Source organism: Nyctereutes procyonoides, unplaced genomic scaffold, assembly GCF_905146905.1.
Source record: "Nyctereutes procyonoides isolate TBG_1078 unplaced genomic scaffold, NYPRO_anot_genome, whole genome shotgun sequence".
Classification (NCBI taxonomy): Eukaryota; Metazoa; Chordata; class Mammalia; order Carnivora; family Canidae; genus Nyctereutes; species Nyctereutes procyonoides.
Window position 1 is genome coordinate 11,729,452 of NW_026575132.1, and position 27,674 is coordinate 11,757,125.

General features: G+C 36.6%; 1 protein-coding gene across 2 annotated transcripts in view; it reads right to left on the bottom strand.

Annotated features, from left to right (window-relative positions):
• Positions 1-27,674, bottom strand: part of ICA1L (islet cell autoantigen 1 like) — an 82,263-nt gene that overhangs the window by 40,199 nt on the left and 14,390 nt on the right. For both annotated transcript variants that reach the window (XM_055345161.1, XM_055345160.1), the window contains exons 2-9: positions 15,917-16,085; positions 12,090-12,162; positions 10,678-10,801; positions 8,720-8,918; positions 6,657-6,782; positions 5,219-5,317; positions 3,885-3,967; positions 1,415-1,458 (exon numbers count right to left, since the gene is read on the bottom strand). In XM_055345161.1, coding sequence (XP_055201136.1) covers positions 1,415-1,458; positions 3,885-3,967; positions 5,219-5,317; positions 6,657-6,782; positions 8,720-8,918; positions 10,678-10,801; positions 12,090-12,162; positions 15,917-16,078 — 910 coding nt within the window. In that variant the 5' untranslated portion in view covers positions 16,079-16,085. The remainder of the gene's footprint in view (positions 1-1,414; positions 1,459-3,884; positions 3,968-5,218; positions 5,318-6,656; positions 6,783-8,719; positions 8,919-10,677; positions 10,802-12,089; positions 12,163-15,916; positions 16,086-27,674) is intronic.

Below are 27,674 nucleotides of genomic sequence, written 5' to 3' on the forward strand. Positions count from 1 at the left end.
TGATAATTTTTTGCATAGGACAACAAAAACACAAGAAACAAAAGCAAAAATAAAGAAGGCTACATCAAAGTAAAAATCCTCTGCACAGCAAAAAAATAACAATAGAACAATCAACAATCAAAAAACTCAATCATATCTGCCTACAGAATGGTAAAATTTTTGCAAACTGTCTATCTAATAAGAGGTTCTAATCCAAAATATGTAAGGAACTTATAACTCAATAGCAAAAACAGAATAACCTGATGAAAACATGGGTAAAGAACCTATATACACATTTTTCCAACCAAAGAAGACATACACAGTGAACACATACATAGAAAGGTGCTCAACAACACTACTCATCAGGGAAATATGAATCAAAACCGCAGCGAGCTATCACCTCACACTTGTTAGAATGTTAGTATCAAAAAGACAAGAGAAAACAAATATGGTATAGGATGTGGATGAATGGGAACACTTGTGCACTGTTGGTGGGAATGTAAATTGGTATAGCTATTATGGAAAGCGGTATAGAGGTTCCTCAAAAAATAAAAAAACAGAACTACCATATGTTCCCACACTTCCACTTCTGGGTATATATCCAAAGGAAATAAAATTACTATCTTGAAGAAGTATCTGCATCCCCATGTTCATTGCAGTATTATTTATAATAGCCAAGACATGGAAACAACCTAAGGTAACCATCACAAATAAATGGATAAAGAAAATATTAGATATATGCATATATATAGTAGAATAGAATCAAGTATTATTTACTCATAAAAAAGAAAGAAATTCTACCATTTACAATAACATAGATGAATCTGGAGGGCATTATGCTAAGTGAAATATGTTAGAGAAAGACAAATACTGTATAATTTCACTTATATGTGAGATCTTAAAAAGCCAAACTCAGAAACAGAGAGTAGATTGTTGGTTAATAGGGCCTATGAGGGGAAAAATGGTGAAATGTGGTCAAACAGTATAAACTTCCAGCTAAAGATGATTAAGTTCTGGGGATCTAATGTACAGCATGGTGACCACAATTAATAATACTATATTACACACTTGACTGTTGCTAAGAGAATAAATCTTAAATGTTCTTGTCGCCAAAGGATATAATATATAGTAACTATGTGAGGTGATGGAGGTGTTAACTAATTTTACAGTAATAATCATTTAGCAATACATACATATATCAAATCATCACACCATATGCCTTAAACTTACACAGTGTTATATGTCAATTTTAACTCAATAAAGCTGGGGAAAAAAGCAAGCTAACTCAAAAGTTTTTATATAGAAGGGATTTGTAAATTGACAATGTTTTTTAAATGAGTAGATATTAATACAATCTGTTTTAAAAAGATTGTGACAAACTGTTTTGACATTTCAAATGTGATCATTTCACATTTTAATGAATTTACCATCTTACCTGGTTCATTTCCCAAGCTCACTTCCTCATCTGACAAAACTAACCTAAAGTAAAAACCAAAAAATGCAAAAATTTTGGTTAAAATATACTTGGGACTCACAATCTACAGTTGTATATGGTTAAAATTTTTTTTAACTGAGATGACATGTAAAATATTGTCCTGTAGATTGATCTAAAATCTGAGACAAATGTCATTTCTTCTCTAGATCTACAGACTATGAAAATAATCCTTCATCTCTTATTCTTTCAACAACATTTACTGAGTACTGATGAAGCATGAGGCACTGTATTCAGTATTATAGACACTGTGCTGAGTACCACCTCAAAGACAACATCTGTCACCAAAGTCAGAGTGTGGGGTTTAGTTTTCAAGCACTGCAGGATTTGCTCAAGAATACTTGGGATCTAAATAGAAGGAATGAAGAATTGCAGAAAAAGTGGACTATTCTATTTTGAACAGTAAAGTTATATTTGCAAAAAAGATATATTTGCCTAAATATTCTCAGTAAATACTAATTTTGGATATTTATATCATCCATCTGTGATTATAAATTAGACGAAGAAACTGAACATAGATTTAGGCACTATTCTTGAGGTATAACCTCACAATTCTGTAGTAGAGATTGTTTTTAATAAATCTTTAAAGATATGTAGAAAGCAATATAGGTATCCCCTGCTATTCAAAAATTTGCATTATGCTTCTATAGAAGACCTACATTAGTACCTATCTTTACTAACTGGAAGAAATCCAAAGACAATTTTCACTTTTACAAAAAAGGCAAAAAGCAAATACAGTATTGAGTGTTTGTTTTGCAAAAAGCCCTTATAGAGGCAGCATGTACTCAGAGCAGTGGCCCCACCAAGCCCCTTCCCTGGGAACTACACTCAGCATCTCAGCATTAAGCCATTATAGCTCTGAACTGTGTCTGTGTGCATCTTTGCTTCATCTCCATTTATTCTGTGCTACATTAGCAAGATGTGTGCCAAGATGTCTGAAAAGCTTAAGAGAGGTTGTTTTTTAGGTCTAGGAATACTCAAAAATTTTTTCCACAAAAAGTAATGGTAATTACTTCTTTGCCTTACACTGTACTGGCTTATGAAATGTTTCATTGGGACACTCTACTTTCAGATAGCAGAGGAAACCTACAGAGAATTTGTTTGCAAAAAAACCACAAAAATAAACTTGTAGAGCAAAGAGATACTAATGACTTGGAATGAAATTTCCAGTAACAGTATATACACATGGGTTTTTAAATAACTTGGAAGGAAGAAAAAGTGAAATGCTTTGGAATCAGTTAACTCAAAAGGTAGTTTTCATAATGCTGAAGATGATTTTGAATAAAACTTTCATGAAATGTGATAATGGAAAAAAATACTAAATTAATATATTTTATATAACATAGTATTTTAAATGTCAATGTATAACTTATAAGTTTCAATTATAACTATACATTTAATTAATCTACATCCTAAATTGTTTATATATTCAAGTTAGCAAAAAAATTTGTTTAGATTTCCCCAAAGAGAAAAGAGGGACATGCTTATATCCTGGATCACCTTCCACTCAACAATATATGGTTTGTCACTGTTTGGGTCTTATTTCTGGGTTTGTTACTACTACACTCAGTGCAACCTAGTTAACATGAGAAGTGGCAGCTCTGAAATGAAATCAAAGGTGAGATGCAATAAAAGGGAAATAGGCAACCTAAAGGATGTGCATGACAAGAAGCCCCATTTTCAGGTAACCAGCCCCAGTCTCATTTGTGTTGCTCTGGAGACAGACTTTTAATAGCTTCTGTTTCATAGCTGCTGGCACTTGTCCCTTTCTCTTTTAAGCTGGCCCTTTTGGAATTCACTGGATAGAGGCTCTTAATACAAAGCTATCTCCCAAACTACAGAATTTGGAGTTATCAATCCAATCTGTTCTGTACTCTTGCCATCAACTTTGCCTGCCATGTTGAAAATGGGGGGAGAAATAGGGCTTCAAAACAAATGTTTAATATTAATTGGAAAAATGGGGCACCTGGCTAGCTCAGTCAGTAGAGCACCTGATTCTTGATCTCTCTTGGTTGTGAGTTCAAGCCCCATGTTGAGGGGAGAGCTTCCTTAAAAAAAATAATAACCTGGCAGCCCTGGTGGCTTAGGGGTTTGGCGCCACCTTCAGCCTGGGGTGTGATCCTGGAGACCCGGGATCAAGTTTCACGTCAGGCTCCCTGCATGGAGTCTGCTTCTCCCTCTGCCTGTGTCTCTGCCTCTCTCTCTCTCATGAATAAATAAATAAAATAAAAAATAAAATCTTAAAAAAAAGAACCTTAAAAACATTAATTGGAAAATGACATAGAAATAAATATTCAGTAAGTCAGAAGAGAAAAAACTTTTTCCAAATATATCATGTATCAGTATCCACAGTTTCCAAAAACATCATATATCATGTATCAGTATCCATAGCATCACACTTCTGCCTGCTTACTTATTGAGGTTTTCAGTGAGAGAATTGCTTTCTATTTGCTCTTTGTGGTCTTCAGTAAGCTTGCTTGGAGTGTCTTGCAGTTGCTAAGGACAAGAAATTCAATGTTAAGTAGATGGAATCTACTTTTCTCTCTTTGTGCAAACAAAATGAGAATAAAAATTCTAAAGAACAACATAAAATAGGGATAATTCTATAGTTGAAAGTGAGAAATATGGGAAATGTAAGCTAATGTAATCTGAATTGAGCCCCATGTCCCTGTTTCTCCTGGCCGCCTATGGCAACCACACAGACTGTGACATGGGCTAGCCACAGGGTTTCCAAGTCTGTGATATGCCAAAGAAGACTTACACTGTGTTTCTGACTTTGACTGCAATGCTCTAAATATGGCTAAAGATTTTCAACTTCATCTGAACAGAAATTAGATGTTAAATTTGCCTAAAAACAGAGTATGCTATCCAGTGAAGCATTAATATAGAAAAAAAAAACATACACACAACAAAAAACATAGACTAATACAAGGGTATCTATTAGACTGGAAGATGCTATGTCAGAACATGACTTAAAAATCCATACCATGCCCCAGAAATATACAGGAGCAAGATATGAATCTATCAGATACCACATCTAGCTTGAGTAATCTCAACAGTAACATTTTCAAGCTCTATTGAAAAAACAAAAAAGGCAGAATAACTTCAAAGGCACTGAAACATAGCTTACTCAAATTGAAGAAATGATTTACCATGGTGTTTTGCTAGATGAGCCATATGCAAAGAAGGCTGACAGGAAGACATACAAATGTTAAAAGCCCAAGAATACCTTTTACATGTAGGCAACAGAAAGAGCTGATCTAATAAAATACAGTACTTTCTTCAGCTGCAGTCACCCATAACTTCTGCATCATGAATTACACTACCACATTTGTATAAAAGTAAAGAAAGGAAATTTCTTTAACTTCTAAAATTGTCAGGTAGGTACTCTAGTTGTTTTTCAAAACCAATGACCATTTTCCATTGCTTGTGCCTCTTAAGTTTTTCTTTTCCATAACTTTTTCTTACCTCGTTTACATTTTAATTTTCTTTTCTCTTGCTTGCTCTTTTATCCCCCCCTGACCCCGGCCCAGTATCTTGAGGCTACCAGCAGGATTCTTATGTATTTGTTTAATATTGCTGGGAGCACTTGGAATCAGGGAAGAACAGAAAAACGACTGGCTGAAGGAGTGCAGACAAATGTTTTCCAATGTTTTGTAAATTCAAAGTTAGGCTTAAAACAAAACAGTTCCAATGTTATCCAAATGAAGTATAATATATCTCTAAAAGAAATGGAAAGAAGTATACCTTAAGAGCTACAAAATCGTATGGAAGAAAGCCAGTACAGGCCCCATGGATCTGGGACATCAATCGAGCAGTTTTTTCCCAGAATCCAAGCAGTGTCCTCTGCAGAAAAAAAAAAAAAGGTGGTCACTACAGTTACAATTTTTTTCACTGCTATTTTTCCTCACTAGTGTAGCAGATGAATGGTTGCTGAATAATAAGCAGCAGGAAGTAAAATAAATTTCTAGGAACCAGGAAGCAGTGTAAATAGTAATTCTGCATAAGAAGTAGCATCTGTATCAGCACATATATGTGCTTCTGTACACAGCACTGGAATGTACACTGGAGTCAGCTAGAGTAATGCTAATAGATGAGAACATCTTCTGAAGAGTCCAAAAGTGAAATGTTAAAAGCACAAAAATACCATATTTGTACAAGGGGTATATGTGTAAATCTTTATGTTGGTAAGCATATATAAACCTTTACTAACTAGAAAAAAAATTATATAAGCCACTAAATTTGGTCTTTCAGTTATGGCACAAGAAAGACCAAAAAAAAGTGTTCTCATGCCAAATCAAGTAATTGGACATTCTCCTGGTGCTTAAAAGTTCCTATCCAAAATGAGGGGGCTGAGTGGAGAGAATAAAGGAGAATTGGACTAATAGCTATTGTGTTTCAGGTGTATGCTACATGGACTGCCAGATACTTTTATTTTCAAGTGCATACTTTCCTGACTCCTGAATTCCACAGTACTGAGCTGAAGGAGGTAGATTTCCTACAAGCCCCAGTGAATGTCCACTCCCTTTAGTTTATTATTCTTATCTTATGTAAATAGAGTTTATTCTATTTTGCTATTCACAAATATCTGTTAAAATTAGTCACTGCTACTAATTAACATCTGACTTATTCATTGCATGCTATATATGTGTGATTTGGGGTAATAAAAGCATAGGTGAGACTGCTGAGGTGAAAGTGGTGGGAGACAGCAACTTGACAGAATGAAAAGAACACGTGACCCAGCATGAGCAAACTTAGGTTTTTAGCCCAACATTGCCACTTACTTTAATTCTAGGGATCACTTTCCTCAGTTATAAAATGACAGAAGTTTTAAACTATTGGGCCACAGCATCTTTGCTTCAAATGAAACTGTATGTAGTTCAAGGTGGAGTAGTTCTGGGTGAACCAGGGTTAATGAGCTGTGAATCCTGCTATGTGAACCTAGATAGTCCCTAAGTCTCCCTCTCCTAGAACACCAAAGAGAACAACATGAAGATACAGGAGTAGATAATCCCTAAGGCCTTTTTCAGCCTAGAATTCTATGATTCTCTATCATAACCTTGGTGAGTCACTTTTCAAAGTCAAAGGAATCTGATTAATAAAGCAATTTTTTATACCCTTTAGACAACTTTTAAAAAGGAATCTCACCACTCATCAAGGACATGCTGACCATGGAGGTGGGTACCTGGTAGGTAGTAAGTGAGTGAGATAACATATTGCAGCGACTAGCTCCAAGTAAATCCACTTTCTGACAAACATCCATCTTTAACTTGTCAAAAGAAGCTTTGCTATTTCTCACTTGGATCTGTACCTGCAACCACAATAATAGTTGTTATTATTACTGATAATACAGATATAAACATACCACACAGGCTCATGATACATATTTTCAGATACATGAAATTGTAATAAGGAAGACTAATTCCCTTTCCTTGTATTATTATTTCAAAATTAATGGTAGAGATTTTGGCTATTTTTAGTAATTGCAGTAGGTTCTTTCTAGTAAATATCTTTATGCTGAGAAAGTATGCAGTGATAAATGGAAAGTATAGTTAAGAAGAAATAACCCCAAAGATTCCGAATAAAAAGAAACATCCAAAACTACTGATGGATAATATGTAGCTAATAGAAGAATGAACAGAAAAAGGACAAGTTAAAGTGTTGAGAAGCATTAAAAATAATTCTGAGTCATGGAGATAAATTTATAAATTTAAATATAGGCCTGTCATATTTCTTATACACAAGTATGAATACTCAACCTTTAATACACTTATTAATTCATTCAACATATATTTATAAGGTATCTATTTGGTGCCAGGCACTGGGATATTGTGGTGAACAAAACAATGTTCTTTCCTACCATCCCTGAATGGGGAGGCACAGGAAAAACAGTAGCAAATAAATATATAAGACCCTCTCAAGTTGCAAAGAGAACATACAAGTGAAAAGAAATGATAACTTTTGGTAAGATGATCAGGGAGGCCGTTGGTGAGCTCATGCAAGATGTGTGAACTGGGACAGAAAGATGATTAAGTGAGCCAGGCCAAGATTCTGAGAAGAGCATCCCAGGCTCGGGGAAAATCAAAGACAAAAGTCCTGGGTGTGGGAGGTGGGTGAAGAGCTTAATATGTTTGCAGAACAATATGGAAGAGGCTAGAGCATATTCCTTCCTGGGGCATGGAAAGGGCTAGAGTATAGAAAGTGCAAGATGCGGCTGCACAGGTGCCAGGAACCAGACTGTGCAGGGCTATTTGGGTCCAGATTAAGTTTAAAATCATTCTTCTTTATTAAAGCATAGGGGAAATTCAGATAACATAAACTTAACCATTAAAGAATATATAATTCAGTGACATTACTGTATTCACAATGTTGTCTAACAACTCCCTTGGATTGTATTCTAATTGTCAAGAATTATAAAGTGGAAAGAATAACAGGTTGCTGTGACCTATACAGCTGGTATAGAGTAAGGAATCCATCAATATTAACTATGATTTGTATTATATGTACTCATACATATGAAATAAAAGAGTGAATTTTATTATTCATATATGGTAAATTTAGGGGATACAATTCATAAGTAGTTTATTTAGCAAAAACATAAGTCCTTACATACTTTAAAAGTCTGTGGTCAAACTATGTATTGTAGAAGAAGAAAAATCGGATATCTTCACTTTTTCTTATAATAAGTTATTTATCTGAATTTTTACTTATTTATTTATTCCTCACTAACAAACTATTTCCCTCCTGCAAACAAATCCCAAAAGTACAGGGAAGCAACATCTAAAGGGCAGGGATACCTATTATGAAAAGGATAAAAAAAATTGGGATCCCTGGGTGGCGCAGCGGTTTGGCGCCTGCCTTTGGCCCAGGGCGCGATCCTGGAGACCCGGGATCGAATCCCACGTCAGGCTCCCGGTGCATGGAGCCTGCTTCTCCCTCTGCCTATGTCTCTGCCTCTCTCTCTCTCTCTCTCTCTCTCTCTCTCTCTGACTATCATAAAAAAAAAAAAAAAAAAAAAAAAAAGGATAAAAAAAATTAATGGAAAACGTTGATGGAGTAGGGATGTCAAAGAGTTAAAAAAAAGTGTAAAAAGTTTTTGTACTTCAAAGATCTCCAAGGAACCAAGAATTTATAATATAACGTGTTTTGAAAATAGCTTGATATTTTATGGTCTTGATTAAATTATTCTATATAAGTTCAATGGGTATGTGTATCAAGAAAAGGAAAAGGTTGTATTTATTTTCATACTTTTCTGAACTTTTCCATTTGTTTTAGGGTGTCTGGGTCCAGTTCTTGGGATACATCTTTCATCCACAGCAGGGCTCCTCTGTATTCTGTGCGTGCTTGCTCCATCCGATTAATTGTCATCAAGGTATCAGATACTGCCCTCTGACTGAAAGTTGCTACTTCTTGCTTAAGACGAGACAGAGGCGTATACAGGGCCAATCTAATGATGGAGAGGTAAAAATCAGAGGGATGTACATCCCATGAACAAAACAAATAAAAACAAAGGTTTAAAACCATAAAGCATATCAGCATATCTGCTGTCAAGATGAGTCCATAAAACAGGAAATTATTAAGGTGCCTAAGGAACTTTAGAAAGCAAATAAAGATCATACAGCCAACCTTGAATTGTTAATAATAACGTGTCTGTATTTCTCCCTTTTCTTATTCTAAGAAATACATAATTTTGCAACATTTTGGATATTAATCCATGTATAAATAACCTGCCAAGTAAATCTGCATTTAGAAAAGAGTTTGATGGGTAAAAGAGATCCTGTATTCACAAAGCATAATCCTAGATAAATAGAAAGCCTTTCATGTGACAAATTAGGTATAGAAAAGCAGATAAAATGCTAGAAGAACTAATGAGTATTGAGTTCTTAGCAGCTGAAGATGAGGACAAAAAAAACCAAGGATTTAAGAAACACAAATCAAACCCAGCTCCTCTGGTCTGCTTTTTGACTTAGTGGCACTGAAGGGCCTTGTATTGATTGTCCCTTTGTAATTTCCTTAATGATGGGCTTTTGCATTGATGTGGTGTTACAGAATAAAGCCACTTAAGTTATACATCATCATTATAGGTCTGATAAGACCTGTTTTTATTTTTCTTCTGAAACCGCAAAGATTTTGGCTGTATTTAGTAAATGTAGGAGAGGGATCCCTGGATGGCTCAGTGGTTTAGTGCCTGCCTTTGGCCCAGGGCATAATCCTGGAGTCCTGGGATCGAGTCCCGCATCCGGCTCCCTGCATGGAGCCTGCTTCTCTGTCTGCCTGTGTCTCTGCCTCTCTCTCTCTCTCTCTCTCTCTCTCAATCTCTCTCTAATAAATAAATAAAATATTTTTTAAAAAGTTAATGTAGGAGATTCTTTGCAGTAGGTATCTGCATGTTAAAAATCTGTAAAGTGATAAATGCCAAATAATTAAGAAGAAAAAATGCCCTCTGCTTAAAATGAGGAAAAATTCTAATGTATTCCTAGATAGTATAGTATCCAAAGAAAAGAGAGAATAATTAAAATATTCATATTATATATGTGTGTGCCTCTGTTACATTAAACCATAATAAATTTAAAAATAGGGCAGCCTCAGTGGCACAGTGGTTTGGCGCTGCCTGCAGCCCAGGGTGTGATCCTGGAGACCCGGGATCGAGTCCCATGTCGGGCTCCCTGCATGGAGCCTGCTTCTCCCTCTGCCTGTGTCTCTGCCTCTCAGTCTCTCTCTCTCTCTCTGAATAAAATAAATAAATCTTTAAAAACATTTTAAATAGGCTTAAAGCCTATTTATAGGAATTAAGCAACCTAGAATGTCAATTTTTAAGTAATTCTTAATCTTTTTTTTTTTTTTTTAAGATTTCATCTATTTACTCATGAGAGACACAGAGAGAGAGAGCGCACGCGAGAGGCAGAGACACAAGCAGAGGGAGAAGCAGGCCCCATGCAGGGAGCCTGACGCGGGACTCGATCCCGGGTCTCCAGGATCACACCCTGGGCTGCAAGCGGCGCTAAACCGCTGTGCCACCAGGGCTGCCCTAAGTAATTCTTTTACATACAAAATAAGTTAGGCATCAAAACAATTATATGCTGTAATATATTTCTCTTTTAACCCTTTACTAGAATAAGTAATCTTTATAAATATGCAAATTTAAATACATAGGTCAAAACTATATGTTGACTACAGATTAAAGGATGATGTAAAACACAGTAAACCTTTGCTTGGCTGAAGAACAGAGTGCCTTGCCAGTAGCATCCATCATTTTACCAGCTTGTGTCATATCCCGTTCTGCTTGAAACTTTAAAAAGAGCCCTAGTTCGTTTTCTTCCTCTGATATAACTAGAAAAAAAATTACAGTATAGTTAACTGTTTCATTTCACCATTTGTTTAAAACACACAACTAAAATTCTCACAGCAATAATTCACTATACACAAGAATTACTTGGGGGAAGGAAAGGCTTATTTTAAAAATGCAAATTCCTGGAGCTCCATTTCCAGAGATTCTGATTTCATAGGTCTGAGGATCTGCTTCCCCCTACCCACAAGTATTCCAGATGGTTCTAACGTAGTGAATTCATGGACCTTGCTTCAGGAAAGACTGATCTTTAGTGGAAAAAAAAATTCCAAAATGACAAAACCACAAATGATACATTTCCAAATGTGCAGACATGCATTTTATCATTGCCTCTTACAAAGTATTTGTTTCCTATTTAAACTAAACTTAATCTTGACTTCCACCGTGGCTTCAGTGGCCTATGCTTAGTATTTCAGGCTCACAGACATCTACAATTTTACTGCTGAAACCCTATAAGTTGTCATGTAGTACACTACTACTCAGAGTGCGGTCTACTGACCAATTCCAGTCCAGAAGCATTTGTCACTGGCCTGTGACAAGTACCAAAACTAAACAAAGCTGTTTAGAAACTTTTACTAATTTGACTATATCTGTTGAATCTAATAATAAAAAAGTGTGCTTATATTTTACATATCTTTAATTTCATTTTTCTAGAAATTCATTTTTATTGTATATTACAAAAGTGTCAGTTTATAACAGATTGAAAGTAAAACACAAAACAAAGTGGTCTTTGACAACAAAGTTTTAGAAGTCTGACCCTCTAATCACAATAAGACCAGTAAGTGTGTGGGGAGGAGCCCATAAAGTGTTCAAATTATAAGCTTAAAGTGAAAGATGACTATAGTCATCCCTAATTTCACCCTGGTTTATTGCTTGGAAAAAGTGATTTAAAAACTGAAAAGGGAAGGGGTGCCTGGCTGGCTCAGTCAGTATAACATGTGACTCCTGATCTTGAGGTTTTGAGTTCAAGCCCCACACTGGGCATAGAGCCTTCTTTTAAAAAAACACACACAAAACAAACTGAAAGAGAAGTCCCTCAATACCTCTGAGGCAGCAGCAGAACTCAAGCCCACTCACTTGTTAGCTCCCCATTCCCACTGCTATCTGCTGTCACCTCTTTGTCATAAAGAACCATTCACAAAATAGGTTCAGTAAACTACAGTTTTTACATTAAATCTTTCATTCTAAAAAACACAAGTAAATTATTTATTTTCAAAGGAAAGGGAATTATTGGATAATATCTATTTTATAGATATTATTAGGATTTCATACCATTGAGTCTTAGCTGGTATTTCTCAACTATCTTCAGAAGTTCAGTGCATGTCTCTTGAATGGAGTGAAAAACCTTTGAAATATAAATTTTATTAGGACAATTTAAAGAACCATAAACAAATATAACATATCTGTAATAAGCACTTTGAAAGTAGAACTTTTTTTTATAGGTGCTAGGTCTATTTTCCTTGACTTTGATGTACTTCAGTGTTGATTTTATTTTTGATGTAAAAAATTTAGATTCCCACATCAGGGCTGAAAAAAATGGTGCTAAATACATGGGACCTAATAAAATTTGTAACTGTGAAGTCTGTCCTCCTCTCAGCTCCAAACTACCTAAATAGCAAAAATGTAAATCCAATATAAACTGTTTCAAATACTGCCAATTGAGAAGAGTACAGATAACTTTAGAAAATGTTAACTTTCAATCTGGCTTTTCTACAATATTATCCTAAGCAAAACAGGTCAGTGAATAACCATAAAAATTAAATAATAGGGCAGCCCAGGTGGCTCAGCGGTTTAGTGCCGCCTTCAGCCCAGGGCATGATCCTAGAGACCCGGGATCGAGTCCCATGTTGGGCTCCTGCATGGAGCCGGCTTCTCCCTCTGCCTAGGTCTCTGCCCCCCCCTTCTCTCTCTCTCTCTCTCTCTCTCTCTCTCTCTGTCTCTCTGTCTCTCATGAATAAATAAAATCTTTAAAAAAATTAAATAATGTATTACAATATCAAAAATAAATTACTTTTGGATTGTTTTTGTTTAGAATTTTCCCTTCATTACTACTGTTGCTAATAGCTAACAAAAAATAAAACATCCAGTAGACACCCATTTCAAAGCAAGCACATGAAAGTTTAAGATTAGGAATACATTATACACATGAGGTAACTCTTCTCACACATCTATAAATTTAAGTTTTTCCCAGGGAGATGAGGTGGCATAAATAGGTTTTAGGGGACAGCCTTCTTCCCATGAAGTACCATGCTGAAAAACTGTTGTAAGACTTTAGTTCACAAAGACCTTGGCACAGCACAGTATTAGGCCCTAATCCTTTGAGTATCAAAAAAATTTCTGATGTCACCGTTTAGCCTGAATTGCCTCTCTGAAACAATTTTGTTATTATTTTGATATGTGATCAGACCTAAGGAAGATCAGTGATAGACTAAAATCTAAATGGAGGAGCAACCATTAACTTTCCACCTAAGTTTAAGTATGTTTGAAATGAATGTGGTATATGGACTTACCGACTTAAAAAGCTGTTTTAAATTCATATGGAATACTAGAAAAGGATATAAACATGAGTGTTCTACTATGATGAAATGATCATGGTTGGTTTTTTTCCCATAGGGCTTTGAAAGATTTATATATACAATTGCTTTTTATTTTTACAATGAAAGTTTTTTAAATGTGAGGGAGGTATAACTTGACAAAATTGTAATATATTTAAAGTGAACAACATGATGATTTCAGTATACACACAATGAAAAATTATCTCACTCTTAGAAAATATACTACAATTGTGGGAGAAAGTACTTGGGTGATTTCAAATATTTGTCTAATGTACAGGAATATAAAATATTCTTGGATTCCCTGACAATGTATAAACAAGACAGGAAAATCTACTTCTGTGGGAATGTATGTGGAAATAGTGAACAGTAAAAAAAAAAAGGAAATAGTGAACAGTTCCTTTAGCCTTAAAACATTTATTACTTATAATCAAGTCACTTAATTTTTTCCATGTTTGTCATTGAATCCTAAGAATACTACTTTTCTTTTTTTTTTTTTTTTAAGATTTTTTTTTTTATTATTTATTTATGATAGTCAGAGAGAGAGAGAGAGAGAGAGAGAGAGAGAGAGGCAGAGACACAGGCAGAGGGAGAAGCAGGCTCCATGCACCGGGAGCCTGATGTGGGATTCGATCCCGGGTCTCCAGGATCGCGCCCTGGGCCAAAGGCAGGCGCTAAACCGCTGCGCCACCCAGGGATCCCAGAATACTACTTTTCAATGCAAATAGTAAAAGCTTGTTAATTTGTTATTTCCACATTTGTAATGGCCATAAGTTTACATTTTGTAGGATAAAAATACTTGGTAGATTATGACCTATTTTGAGACCTATACTTTTTAAGGATTGCAACAAATGACTATATTCCAAGAATAGAACTCCTGCTTGGAAATACCTTTAAAAGGTATCTTCAAGGAGCCTCGGTGTCCATCGAAAGATGAATGGATAAAGAAGATGTGGTTTATGTATACAATGGAATATTACTCAGCCATTAGAAACGACAAATACCCACCATTTGCTTCAACGTGGATGGAACTGGAGGGTACTATGCTGAGTGAAGTAAGTCAATCGGAGAAGGACAGTGTATGTTCTCATTCATTTGGGGAATATAAATAAACTTTTTTTTAATTTTTATTTATTTATGACAGTCACACAGGGAGAGAGAGAGAGAGGCAGAGACACAGGCAGAGGGAGAAGCAGGCTTCATGCACCAGGAGCCCGACGTGGGATTCGATCCCGGGTCTCCAGGATCGCGCCCTGGGCCAAAGGCAGGCGCCAAACCGCTGCGCCACCCAGGGATCCCCGGGGAATATAAATAATAGTGAAAGGGAATATAAGGGAAGGGAGAAGAAATGTGTGGAAATATCAGAAAGGGAGACAGAACATAAAGACTCCTAACTCTGAGAAACGAACTAGGGGTGGTGGAAGGGGAGGAGGGCGGGGGGTGGGGGTGAATGGGTGACGGGCACTGAGGGGGGAACTTGACGGGATGAGCACTGGGTGTTATTCTGTATGTTAGGAAACTGAACACCAATAAAAAATTAATTTATTAAAAAAAATAAAAATAAAATAAAATAAAAGGTATCTTCAATTAGTATACATACATAGAATTAGTAAACTTGCATTTAAAAACCCAGACCTTTCTGTTTATACCGGAAACTTTCTTCCAATTAGCTTAATTACTTAAAAGTATAAAACACTTGTAGGTTTAAAGTCGTTTCATGGGAATTACTCCTTTTATTTAAAATGAAAAACATAGCCAAAAAAATGCATTACAAATAACTCTATCCCTTAATTATAGAAACAAAAACTCTAACTTATAAAAATCCTCACTCAGGGGCCACTGGCTGACTCAGTTGGTGGAGCATGCAGCTCTTGTTTTTTTGTTTTTTTTTTTAAATTTTTATTTATTTATGATAGGCACACAGTGAGAGAGAGAGAGGCAGAGACACAGGCAGAGGGAGAAGCAGGCTCCATGCACCGGGAGCCCGACGTGGGATTCGATCCCGGGTCTCCAGGATCGCGCCCTGGGCCAAAGGCAGGCGCCAAACCACTGCGCCACCCAGGGATCCCAGCATGCAGCTCTTGATCTCAGGGTCCTGAGTTTGAGCTCCACATTAGGTGTAGAGATTACTTAAATAAGAAATAAACTTAAAAAAATAAAAAAATAAAAACCCTCACTCACTTTGATTTCAATTAATTTCAGTGAGGTATAAGATTTCATGTAAAAAAAAAGATTTCATGTAAAAGTAGTACAAAACATTACGGCATGATATATAAGGAGTACACGGTCCCAATTAGGAATATAATGAATTCATTAATATTTAGCTTAAACACTAATGCTTGTGCCAAATAAATTACTTAATTATTTTTTCTTCAATTTATAATACCAGTTCTGCCAATTATCAATTTATGAGAAATATGACCTACTCAGAAGATCTGATTGACAGATGAATAGAACTGAACATTCTATTATCAAATCTGCAAGTTCTCCAGTCATAATTCCAAATAATAACTACTTATATGAAATACAAAGAATCTTCAAATTTACCTCAAGTTTAGCATCCAGTTCAGCATCAGATGCCACCACGTGCTCATCCTCCTTTTTTCCTGTTGCTTTGATAAAGACTTGCTTAGTTTTCCAGTATTTCTTTTGCATTCTGCTAACTACTGACTGGTTATCTTCTGGTCTGGGTTGCCCAAAGGAATCCATGGAGTGACTACAAAGAACAGATTAAAATTTCTTAAATTTTTTTCAATAATATGTATCTAGTCAGCTAGTATTTAATCCAATTGAAAATGTGAAAAATATATCAAGTGGAATATTAATAGCTAAACATACTAATATTCACTCTGTATGGTCTAAATTTATGATACAACTTGTACAAGTAACAGGCAAAAATGTCAGTGATAATTACATTAATTTCAGTTAGAAGATGTGATAAAACTATTATAATTCTGCTATAATTATTGGAAATAATTTTATTTTATTTAACCAATCTATTTGTAGACATATATTAGTTTGTAATTTTTGCTTTGTAATAATACTGCAAAATGAATTTATACACACATCTTTGCATATTACTATCATTTCCTTAGAAAAGTTTGCTATAGTTATTATAACTGCTGTGTCAGAATAGACATTTAATAAATATTCTCAGATATGCAAAGATTCAGATACATACTCTCCTTTAAAACCCAAAGAAATACTTTAGTATTCAATAAATAAACAGAAATAAAAACTTAAGTATAGGGTAGATATGTTAGAAATAAAGATGGGGAGTGCCTAGCTGGCTCAGTCTGAACAGTATGCAACTCTTGATCCTGCGGTCATAGGCTGAGCCCCATTTGAGGCTTAAAAAGTTTTTAAAAAAACAAAGATGGAAATTATAACCTGACAAACTTGAAAATTAATGTCTGAGTAGTTCTTAATACAGTTAACATGGCTATATCAGGAAATGTAAATGTGAAAAGTATTCCTTAAGGAAACGTAAAGAAAGAAATAATAATAGTTTTAAAAGCCTAAATTATTCCATTAAATGGTGTGAGGCAGGAACACAGGGAGGTACTAAAGTACGTGATTTTTATTTTCAGGGGAATCAACAGATATTGACGTATTATTAATGTTAGTAAAGAAATAAAAGTTCATTTTTTTTAAGTAATCACAAAGTAAATAAAAACAGAATGTCTGCTTTCTAAATTACCAGAGACAATAAAAAAGAAAAACCAGCAAGCAGGCTGGGAAAAACAAGATTAAAGCAACATCAAACAAGACTAAGGCAGGGCAGCCTGGGTGGCTCAGCAGTTTAGCGCCACTTTCGGCCCAGGGCGTGATCCTGGAGACCCAGGATCAAGTTCTGTGTCGGGCTTCCTGCGTGGAGCCTGCTTCTGTCTCTGCCTCTCTCTGTTTTTCATGAATAAATAAGTAAAAAAAAAAAGAGAGACTAAGGCAAACAATATAAACTGACAGAATAAGAACAATGACACTATTTAGTATGATAAATGCAAACTTCCTTTCAAATATAAATAATTTCAAACCATAAAAAACAAAAAAACTACACCCAACTCCATGCTATTTGGGGTCCACCTCAAACAAAATGAGATAGAAGTGAAAGTAGGAATATCAGACCAAGTAGGTTTAAATAAAAAGCATTAAACAAAACAAAGATAAAATCTAAACTCCCCAACTGGCCACTTGCCAGATATCCTCTGAATATTCTCCATTGGATATCCAGTTTAGATGAGTTACCATCTAACTGCAGAACCTCTCATATGCTATGCTGGGTAACTTGGCTGGACATAAGTTGAGACAGAAAATAGAAAGAGAATTTAATCTTGGTACAGAGTCAAATTGGATTTGACATAATCATTATATCGTTCCAACACATAAAGAGTCTTGAGAGAAAACTTGCAGTTCATCTTTCCCATCCAATTTTTCTTCTTTGGCAGCTTCCACTTAGTTTTCCCTCTAGACTGTTATTAGCATGAGGGTCAGTCCAGTTTTATGACAAACTGCTGATTTCTTCTACTAAGCTGTCAGCTTGGTCCAATCAGTTAAGAGAACAAAATTTAGGGAGCATCAGAAGAGAACATCTCTTCTCCACCTCAACTGCAATGCTGACACAGCTCAAAGAGTATATTCCTTGCCTCTCTCCACTCCCTCATTATCTCCTTCATGGAGAAGAAAAAGTAACTTACCAGACTGGACTTGAGAGAAATAAACTTAGTCCTCCCTTTCCTCTCTGGAAGCTATCCTGCCTGAAGAGAGCACACATATCCTGGCAAGGGGAGGATAGTGGCTGGGGTGTAAATCTACAAAAGATGAGATGTACATATTTGTGCTTCTCACTCTGTGCCTCCTACCCCTGTGCTCTGTCAAATAAATGAAATTTTTAAAATTTTCTTTAAAAGTTAAAGTTCGGGGATGCCTGGGTGACTCGGCAGTTAAGCGGCTGCCTTTGGCTCAGGATGTGATCCTGGGGTTCCAGGATCATGTCCCACATTGGGCTCCCTGCGAGGAGCCTGCTTCTCCCCCTGCCTATGTCTCTGCCTCATGACTCTCATGAATAAATAAAATCTCTAAAAAAAAAGTTATAGTTCAACATATGCAGACAAATATAATAGTTCAATTGTCAACATTCTGCCATTTTAAAAATAGACTCTTCATTTTAAGATTTATTCATCTGAGAGAGAGAGAGAGAGAGAGAGAGCGCGCGTGCGCATGGATGGGAGGGGCAGAAGGAGAGGAAGAGAGAATCCCAAGCAGACCCCACACTGACCACACAGAGCCCAATGTGGGGCTCAATCCCAGAACCCCAAGACCATGACCTGAGACAAAACGGAGTCAGACACTTAACCAACTGCCATCCAGGTACCCTAATATTCTGCCATTTTTTAAAAAAGATTTTATTTATTTATTCATGAGACACAGAAGAAAAGAAGCAGAGACACAGGCAGAGGGAGCAGCAGGCTCCACGCAAGGAGCGCAACGTGGAACTCGATCCCAGGACTCCAGGATCACGCCCTGGGCCAAAGGCAGGCACTAAATCGCTGAGCCACCCAGGCTTCCCTAGTGTGTTCTTTTTTTATTGCCCTGCATTGGTCTAAAGAATTAGGAAACAAATAGTGTAAGGTATAGTAGCTGAAAGCCAAAAATCCCATTTTGTTATTAACAATGGCAAAGTTTGTAGATACAGTTCAGCGTGAAAGCTAAATGGTCCTCCTCACTGAGCATCAGGACTAAACAAATTTGCCAACCAGTCAGAGGTAACTGGATTAGGGCAGGTTTCCCCAAATGGGAAGAGAAAGAAGGATAGCTAACCATTATTTCTTATATCCTATAGTTTCCTTCTTTGCTCTTGAAATGGTCCATCTTTAATAGTTCTTATAGGGATCCCTGGGTGGCGCAGCGGTTTGGCGCCTGCCTTCGGCCCGGGGCGCGATCCTGGAGACCCCGGATCGAGTCCCACGTCGGGCTCCCGGTGCATGGAGCCTGCTTCTCCCTCTGCCTGTGTCTCTGCCTCTCTCTCTCTGTGACTATCATAAATAAATAAAAAATTAAAAAAAATAGTTCTTATAGTTAATCCTGTGGGTAAAAAATGCTTGGTCTTGATATCTATGAAACTCTTAAAAAGATTTTATTTATTTATTCATGAGAGACACAGAAAGGGGGGGTGCGGGCAGGGACACAGGCGGAGGGAGAAGCAGGCTCCATGCAGGGAGCCCGACGTGGGACTTGATCCCAGGACTCCAGGATCACGCCCTGGGCTGAAGGTAGGTGCCAAACTGCTGAGCCACCCAGGGATCCCCTCTTTATACATCTTAATGGATCATTTTTGTATCTGTTTTTCTGTGCCGTATTTTGGGTAAATTCCTCACTACAATCTTCCAATTTATAAATTCTCTTTTACAGTTTTGTCTAGAGTTCATCACAACTATTGACGTTTTTTAATATCCAGTGACTGCTTCTTGATTTCTTTCTTTTGTAATTTCCAAGATTTCTAATTGGTTCTTCTTCATATTCTCCTAATTTCATGTCTTTTTTAACAGTTAACATTCTATAATTTTCTCTGTAGCACCATAAATATATAGTATTCTTAGACTTTTCCATAAAATTATTTTCACCTGCAATGAATTAATGTTCCAAATGTCAATTTTGTTGGCTGAATTTTATAGGCTCATTGTGAGTACAGAATCTTTAATTTTTTCCTTCTCCTCTGTGGTTATTCCTCTTTACTACTGGTTATTCAGTTGTTTCCAATTCACCTTCAGGGTTCCCACTTCCACAGCATCTTAAATGGTTATCTTAGAGCCTCTGTTAGAATGATAAGTGAAATACTATTGACCTAATCAGGTCTGAAGAAACAGTGCATGGGAAACACTTTAATTTCTACTAACCTGCAGAAACTGAACTCCTAAATGCCAGAGCCTATTTCTATACTGCGAGCTCAGCACATCTGTTTCAGCTCCGCTCACTACTTTATTTTTCTATTTTGTTTTTGTTTCGTAATTACCTTATTATCTAGTTAAGATACATCTTTTTGGGGTTGCTTCTTAATTTTTCTTCTAATTACCATAAGTTGAGAGCAAATGTTACTATGCCATCTTAACTAGAAATCTTTATTTCCAGCAAGAGTATGTTTTTTTTTTTTACTTGAACACAGTCACCGTATAGAACACTTTATTCCTTTTTGCATGATACAATTTATATTTTTTATCTATCCCTTGGATTTGAAGTACAAATCTTAAATCAATGTTCTCTTCAGAGGTAATTCTGTACTTACTTTAATATCTCATTACTGTGACCTCACTAAAAAGGAAGCAAATCAGACTGATGGTAATATGTAGACTGATGGAAGTACTAAAATTCCCTTGAGAAAAATAATCTGTAAAGACTTTTGACTAAATATAACGTAACTGCTTGATGCAATTAAGAAAATACATTAGACAAGTTTGCTGTTTAATATTAATATAGTACTCCTGATTACTCTGGCTCCCAAACCATAACTTTTCTTACAATTAGCATTTCCCCAAAGGATCAAAGTTTGTTAATGATTTCAACTAATGATAAGAAACACTCCAAAATGTCAATAAATTTTTTCTCTACAGTGGGATAAAGAGTAATAGTTTTCTGTAGTTTACCAATTTACTACTATTAACATGTATAACTAGCTTTTGCATAACTATTATTATTATTTTTTTTATTTACGATAGTCATACAGAGAGAGAGAGAGGCAGAGACACAGGCAGAGGGAGAAGCAGGCTCCATGCACTGGGAGCCTGACGTGGGATTCGATCCCGGGTCTCCAGGATCGCGCCCTGGGCCAAAGGCAGGCGCCAAACCGCTGCGCCACCCAGGGATCCCTGCATAACTATTATTATTTTGAAAAATATTTACTTGATTATCAAGCCCATTTATGTCTTTTTCGTTTTGTCTTTCTCATATTTTATTTATTATTATTATGCAGCACTAGCAAGCTCTTATCCAAAGATGAGAGTCATCCATTCATTCATTGTTAAGTACACATTAAATAGTTATACTCTTAAATAGCAATTTTACTTATGAATTAGCAAGTACATTAAAAAAGACTGAGAAGTTATTACAAAGACTATGTATTAATGCCACATGCACATTATTTACAAGGGAGCTCCTATTCCCCTCTCTTACCAACAATATCAGACCTATTAATAAAAGAAATAAGATTAGAATTCAGGTATGCTAGGTACCACAAGTGAAATACTGAAGAAACATAGAGATCTTGGGTAGCCCGGGTGGCTTAGTGGTTTAGTGCTGCCTTCAGCCTAGGGTGTGATCCTGGAGACCCAGGATCAAGTCCCATGTCAGGCTTCCTGCATGGAGCCTGCTTATCCCTCTGCCTGTGTCTGTGCCTCTCTGTGTGTGTGTCTCTCATGAATAAATAAAATCTTTTTTTTTTATAAATAAAATCTTAAAACAAAACAAAAAAAACAGAGATCTTAATAGCACGAGACAAGGAAATGTCATTCCAAAAATAGACTGAAAAAGAAAAGGATAGATTGATGATAGATTGTAGTGGTCTCTATATTTAATAGGTAATGTGGCACCAATAAAGGTTTTTTTGAGCAGCAGAAAGGTTAAACAGTAACAATCTTTCCTTAGTAACAATCTTTCCACATTCCAGACATAATCTAATAAGAATCAGGACCAAGGACAATACCCTAAAAACAGATTTGAAGGAATAATCTATATAGAATTTGGTTAGTAATGACTTACCAGTTTTGCTCCTGAAAAATAAGGAGAATTAGGAAAAGAAATGGGAACATTTTGCATCTGATGTGTGAAATTCTGAGTCTGAAATGTTAAGTGGCATCTGAGTTTACAGAAATAATTAAAAGCAATTACAACTGTAGTGATAAAGATTGTTTCAAGCGTGGGTCTCTAGTCAGATTGCTTAGGTTTGAACTTAATAACTCTACTACTTACTAGCTGTGGGATCTTGTGTGAGTTTTATTAATCTCTCTGACCTTTAGTTCTCTCATCAGTAAAACAGGAATAATGAAGTAAATAGATTGTTATAAGAATTAAATGAGAAAATAGATGTAAAGCACTTAGAAATTTTGAGTATTTAAGAAGTATTATTTTGTAGGTTTTCATTTTAATTTTTATTGGCACTCAGATTAGAAATGGTGATTTGGGGGGCACCTGGGTGGCTCAGTTGGTTATTTAACCAACTGATTGCCTCTTGATTTTGGCTCAGGTCATGATCGCAGAGTTGTGAGATTGAGCCCCATGTTTGGCACTGAGCATAGAACATAAGATTCTCTCTCTCCCTCTTCTTCTGTCCCTACCCCGCAAAAAAAAAAAAAAAAAAAAAAGGAATGGTGATTTAGGAGTTAGCTATAAAAAGACATTTAAGCAGTGGGAATTGATGAGAACTTCAAAAAAGAAAGCAGAGAAGAGAAGAACCTGGGTGGCTCAATGGTTGAGTGTCTGCTCAGGGCGTGATCCCGGGATCCTGGGATCAAGTTCCACATCAGGCCCCTGCAGGGAACCTGCTTCTCCCTCTACTTATGTCTCTGCCTTTCTCTCTGTGTCTCTCATTAATAAATAAACAAAATCTTTAAAAAAGAAAAAAAAAAGCAGAAAGGTGGTAAAATTTGGAGAGGGTTCAAGGAAGGTGAATCAAATTAGGACCAGGCTTTTGGTATTATGCTATGGATTCACTATGATATGAATGATACAGGTTAATGAAAAATGTGTTCTCTGTATAAGAGATACTTAAATCACGTTAAATCTAGTTCAACTTTCTATTTTGATTCAAGGGATGGAGACAAAGATGTGGTATATGTATACAATGGAATATTACTCAGCCATTAGAAATGACAAATACCCACCATTTACTTCAACATGGATGGGACTGGAGGGTATTATGCTGAGTGAAGTAAGTCAATCAGAGAAGGACAAACATTATATGGTCTCGTTCATTTGGGGAATATAAAAAATAGTGAAAGGAAATAAAGGGGAAAGGAGAGAAAATGAGTGAAAAATATCAGTGAGGGAGACAAACCATGAGAGACACCTAACTCTGGGAAACGAACAAGGGGTGGTGGAAAGGGTGACTGGGTGACGGGCACTGAGGGAGGCACTTGACGGGATGATCACAGGGTGTTATGCTATATGTTGGCAAATTGAACTCCAATAAAAAATATATACAAAAGAAAAGGGATGGAGACTTTTTTTTTTTAAATTGTTTATTTATTTATGATAGGCACACAGTGTGAGAGAGAGGCAGAGACACAGGCAGAGGGAGAAGCAGGCTCCATGCACCGGGAGCCCGACGTGGGATCCGATCCCGGGTCTCCAGGATCGTGCCCTGGGCCAAAGGCAGGCGCCAAACCACTGCACCACCCAGGGATCCCTTTTTTTTTTTTTTTGAGACTTTTTTTTTTAAAAAGATTTATTTATTTATTTATGGTAGACCTAGAGAGAGAGAGAGAGAGAGAGAGAGAGAGAGAGAGAGAGGCAGAGACACAGGAGGAGGCAGAAGCAGGCTCCATGCCAGTAGCCCAACGCGGGACTTGATCCCAGGACTCCAGAATCACGCCCTGGGCCAAAGGCAGGTGCTAAACCACTGAACCACCCAGGGATCCCCGAGATGGAGACTTCTATAAAATGAGAAACTGACAGAAGGCTTATAAAAAGCCTTATCGGGCAGCCTGGGTGGCTCAGCGGTTTAGCACTGCCTTCAGCCTGGGGCATAATCCTGGAGACCTGGGGTCGAGTCCCACGTTGGGCTCCCTGCATGGAGCCTGCTTCTCCCTCTGCCTGTGTCTCTACCTCTCTCTCTGTTTCTCATGAATAAGTAAATAAAATCTTAAAAAAAATAAAATGCCTTATCATAACTAAGAGTATAAAACAATTACATACAGAAAACATATTCTATCTAAAGTCAGAGTGAAAAGTTTACATTAATTCTAACATTCAGGGCAGCCCAGGTGGCTCAGCAGTTTAGCACCGCCTTCAGCCCAGGTTGTGATCCTGGAGACCTGGGATCCAGTCCCACGTTAGGCTCCCTGCATAGAGCCTGCTTCTCCCTCTGCCTGTGTCTCTGCCTCTCTCTCTCTCATGAATAAATAAATAAAATCTTTAAAAAAAATTTTTTTAAATTCTAACATTCAACAATGCTATAAAGGGATTAGAGTATTGTTTATCCTCATTTGTTACAAAATCATTCACTGGTACATTAGCAAAAGACTGTATGTACTTATTAAGTTTTCATTAGGGTGACTGGGTGATGGACACTGAGGGGGGCACTTGATGGGATGAGCACTGAGTGTTATACTATATGTTGGCAAATTGAACTCCAATAAAAAAATATACAAAAAAGTTTTCATTAATAAAACAGATAACTGATCAATAAGAAATTGATAACATTAGACCATTTTTGACCTACAAAACTAGCAATTTCACATGGTTCAACCTAATAAAAGGAACTCAAGTTTACCAGTGTAATCCAACTCATCTCTGAAGAAAGTGCTTTGTGGGCAAATGATCTACTTAACTGAGAACACATCTCAAGTCAAGAGTTGATCTAGGCTGACTGGCAAACTGGTCTGCAGAAAAACTAGTTCTGAGTTGTTTTGCTACAGCAGTAGAGTTAAGGAGATTAAGTAGTTAAACCACCAGATTCCATAGCTCACAAAGCCATAATTACTGACTATATGGCCTTTTATAGAAAAAGTTTACAGACCCCCAATATAGACCATGATTCTCAAAAGTATACTTTGAAGAATCATAAGTCTCTTTAAGCTTTACTGTTTGTAATAAGACAATGTTTATTCTTTGTTCATATGCATATTTGTATATACATACATAAATATACACATACATTATATATAACAACATATATATCTAACATATATATAATTAATTTTTTTAATTATTATTTTTTTTAATTTTATTTATTTATGATAGTCACAGAGGGAGAGAGAGAGAGGCAGAGACACAGGCAGAGGGAGAAGCAGGCTCCATGCACCGGGAGCCTGACGTGGGATTCGATCCCGGGTCTCCAGGATCGCGCCCTGGGCCAAAGGCAGGTGCCAAACCGCGGCGCCACCCAGGGATCCCTATAATTAATTTTTAAAGATACTACCTGACTAATCTTTTATCAACTGTCCATTAATTTGGAAATGGTTTTTAGTTCTAGTCAATCAATGAGTAGATTAAGTTTGCCCCCTTTCATACATATAGATAAACTGTAGCCCACTAAGATTATTAGGGACTACTGATTTGAAAGTCTATCAAGTCACTGATTGACAATCTTCCTGAAACTGCCTCAATGGGTATATTATATATAAAGTACCAGCTTTAATATTTGACTAGAATTGTATAAAGGCTACAAACATGAATCCTTTCAGATACATAAATTTAACTGTTGTTTAGCCAAATATGATTTGGTTACTGAGATACAAGAAGTATTACAGGACTAGAGTAATTAAAATTAATAAACTACAAAAGGGGCACCTGAGGGGCTCAGTCAGTTAAGCGTCTGCCTTTGGCCCAGGTCCTGATATCTTGGTCCTGGGATCAAGCCCCAAGCTCCCTGCTCATTGGGGAATCTGCTTCTCCCTCTCCCTTTGCTGCTCCCCCTACTCTCACTCATGCTTTCTCACAAATAAATAATATCTTTTAAAAAATGAAATTAGTAAATACCATGGACATTAGAATTAGTGAACTAAATTAGCTGAAATTTCCAAGTAGTCCCAATGAGGAAGTCAGTTTCACATGTATGTTAAATGTTGGCTTTGTTCTGGGTGCTGTAATTTGGCACTACAATCATAACACTAATAAGACACCAATATGAGGGGCACCTGGGGGCTCAGTAGTTAAGCATCTGCCTTTGACTCAGGTCATTATCCCAGGGTCCTGGGATCAAGCCCCGCAACAGGTTCCCACAGGGAGCCTGCTTCTCCCTCAGCCTATGTCTCTACCTTTCTCTGTGTCTCTCATGAATAAATAAATAAAATCTTAAAAAAAAAGACACCGATATGAGAAAATTAAATTATTTTTTTAAAGATTTTATTTATTTATTCATAGAGACACAGAGAGAGAATGAGAGGCAGAGACACAGGCAGAGGGGGAAGCAGGCTCCGTGCAGAGAGCCCGATGTGGGACTCGATCCAGGGTCTCCAGGATCACGCCTGGGTTGTAGGCGGCGCTAAACCACTGTGCCACCGGGGCTGCCCGAGAAAATTAAATTAAATACAGACCTATATTTATCTAAAATAGAAGGATTATGGCAATTACTTACATTCAAAATCCCATACTAAACAGGAAGGTCACCCACAGAGAGGTTATCATCTTGACCAAATATTCTTATAAAAGGACTACAGCTTAATTATTTTTCTAAAAGAATTCAAAATTATATAAATGGTAAAGTCTTATGGGAGGCTTACAATATCTAGAAATTTTTTATAATCTTAGTATTACTATATACTAAAATAATAATTATACTTGTAGAACTCTTGACAATTTTTAACTCTTGTCACACATTTCATCAAATTTGATCCTTATAATAACCCCAAAAGCTAGAAAGGATGGATTTTATTATTCCAGTTTTATAAAGGAGATCACTGAGGCTCTGTGAAATTAAGGGAACTTTTTCAAAGATACACATACATTAAGAACACCCTGATACTTAGTACACATCCAGGTTTTGTTTTGTTTTTATAAGATTTTATGTATTCATGAGAGACAGAGACAGAGAGAGAGAGAGAGAGGCAGAGGCACAGGCAGAGGGAGAAGCAGGCTCCATGCAGGAAGCCCCATGTGGGACTCCATCCTGAGACTCTGGGATCATGCCCTAGCCAAAGGCAGTCACTAAACCGCTGAGCCACCCAGATGTCCCCACATCCAGGCTTTTTGATTCCACAAGCAATGTTCTTTTCCATTTTGAAGGTGGGAAAGGTGTGATTAAAGATGTCTCCTATCTTATAGTGAGTTAACTGAAATACACAATATTTAGTTAACTAATTTCCAGGCAACCCAACTTTGAAAAACCTACAGGTTTCCAAGAACCAGATAGGTACATAAAAATTGGTGTTGTTTATAAGAATGAAAACAAGAGAGACAGGTATTAACAAAATCAAGTTTTGATTGTAAACTACATTTGAATTTCTAGTTATAATAAAATTTATTTTTATAGAAGTAGTCTATAATTTTGGTAGTTAGCATAATTTTAGTCTCTAAAGAAGTTAAAAAAAGACAAATCAGAGCTCATTTTTTCATTTTTTCCCCAAAAGTGATGCCTCAGGATTATTACCTACTTTTC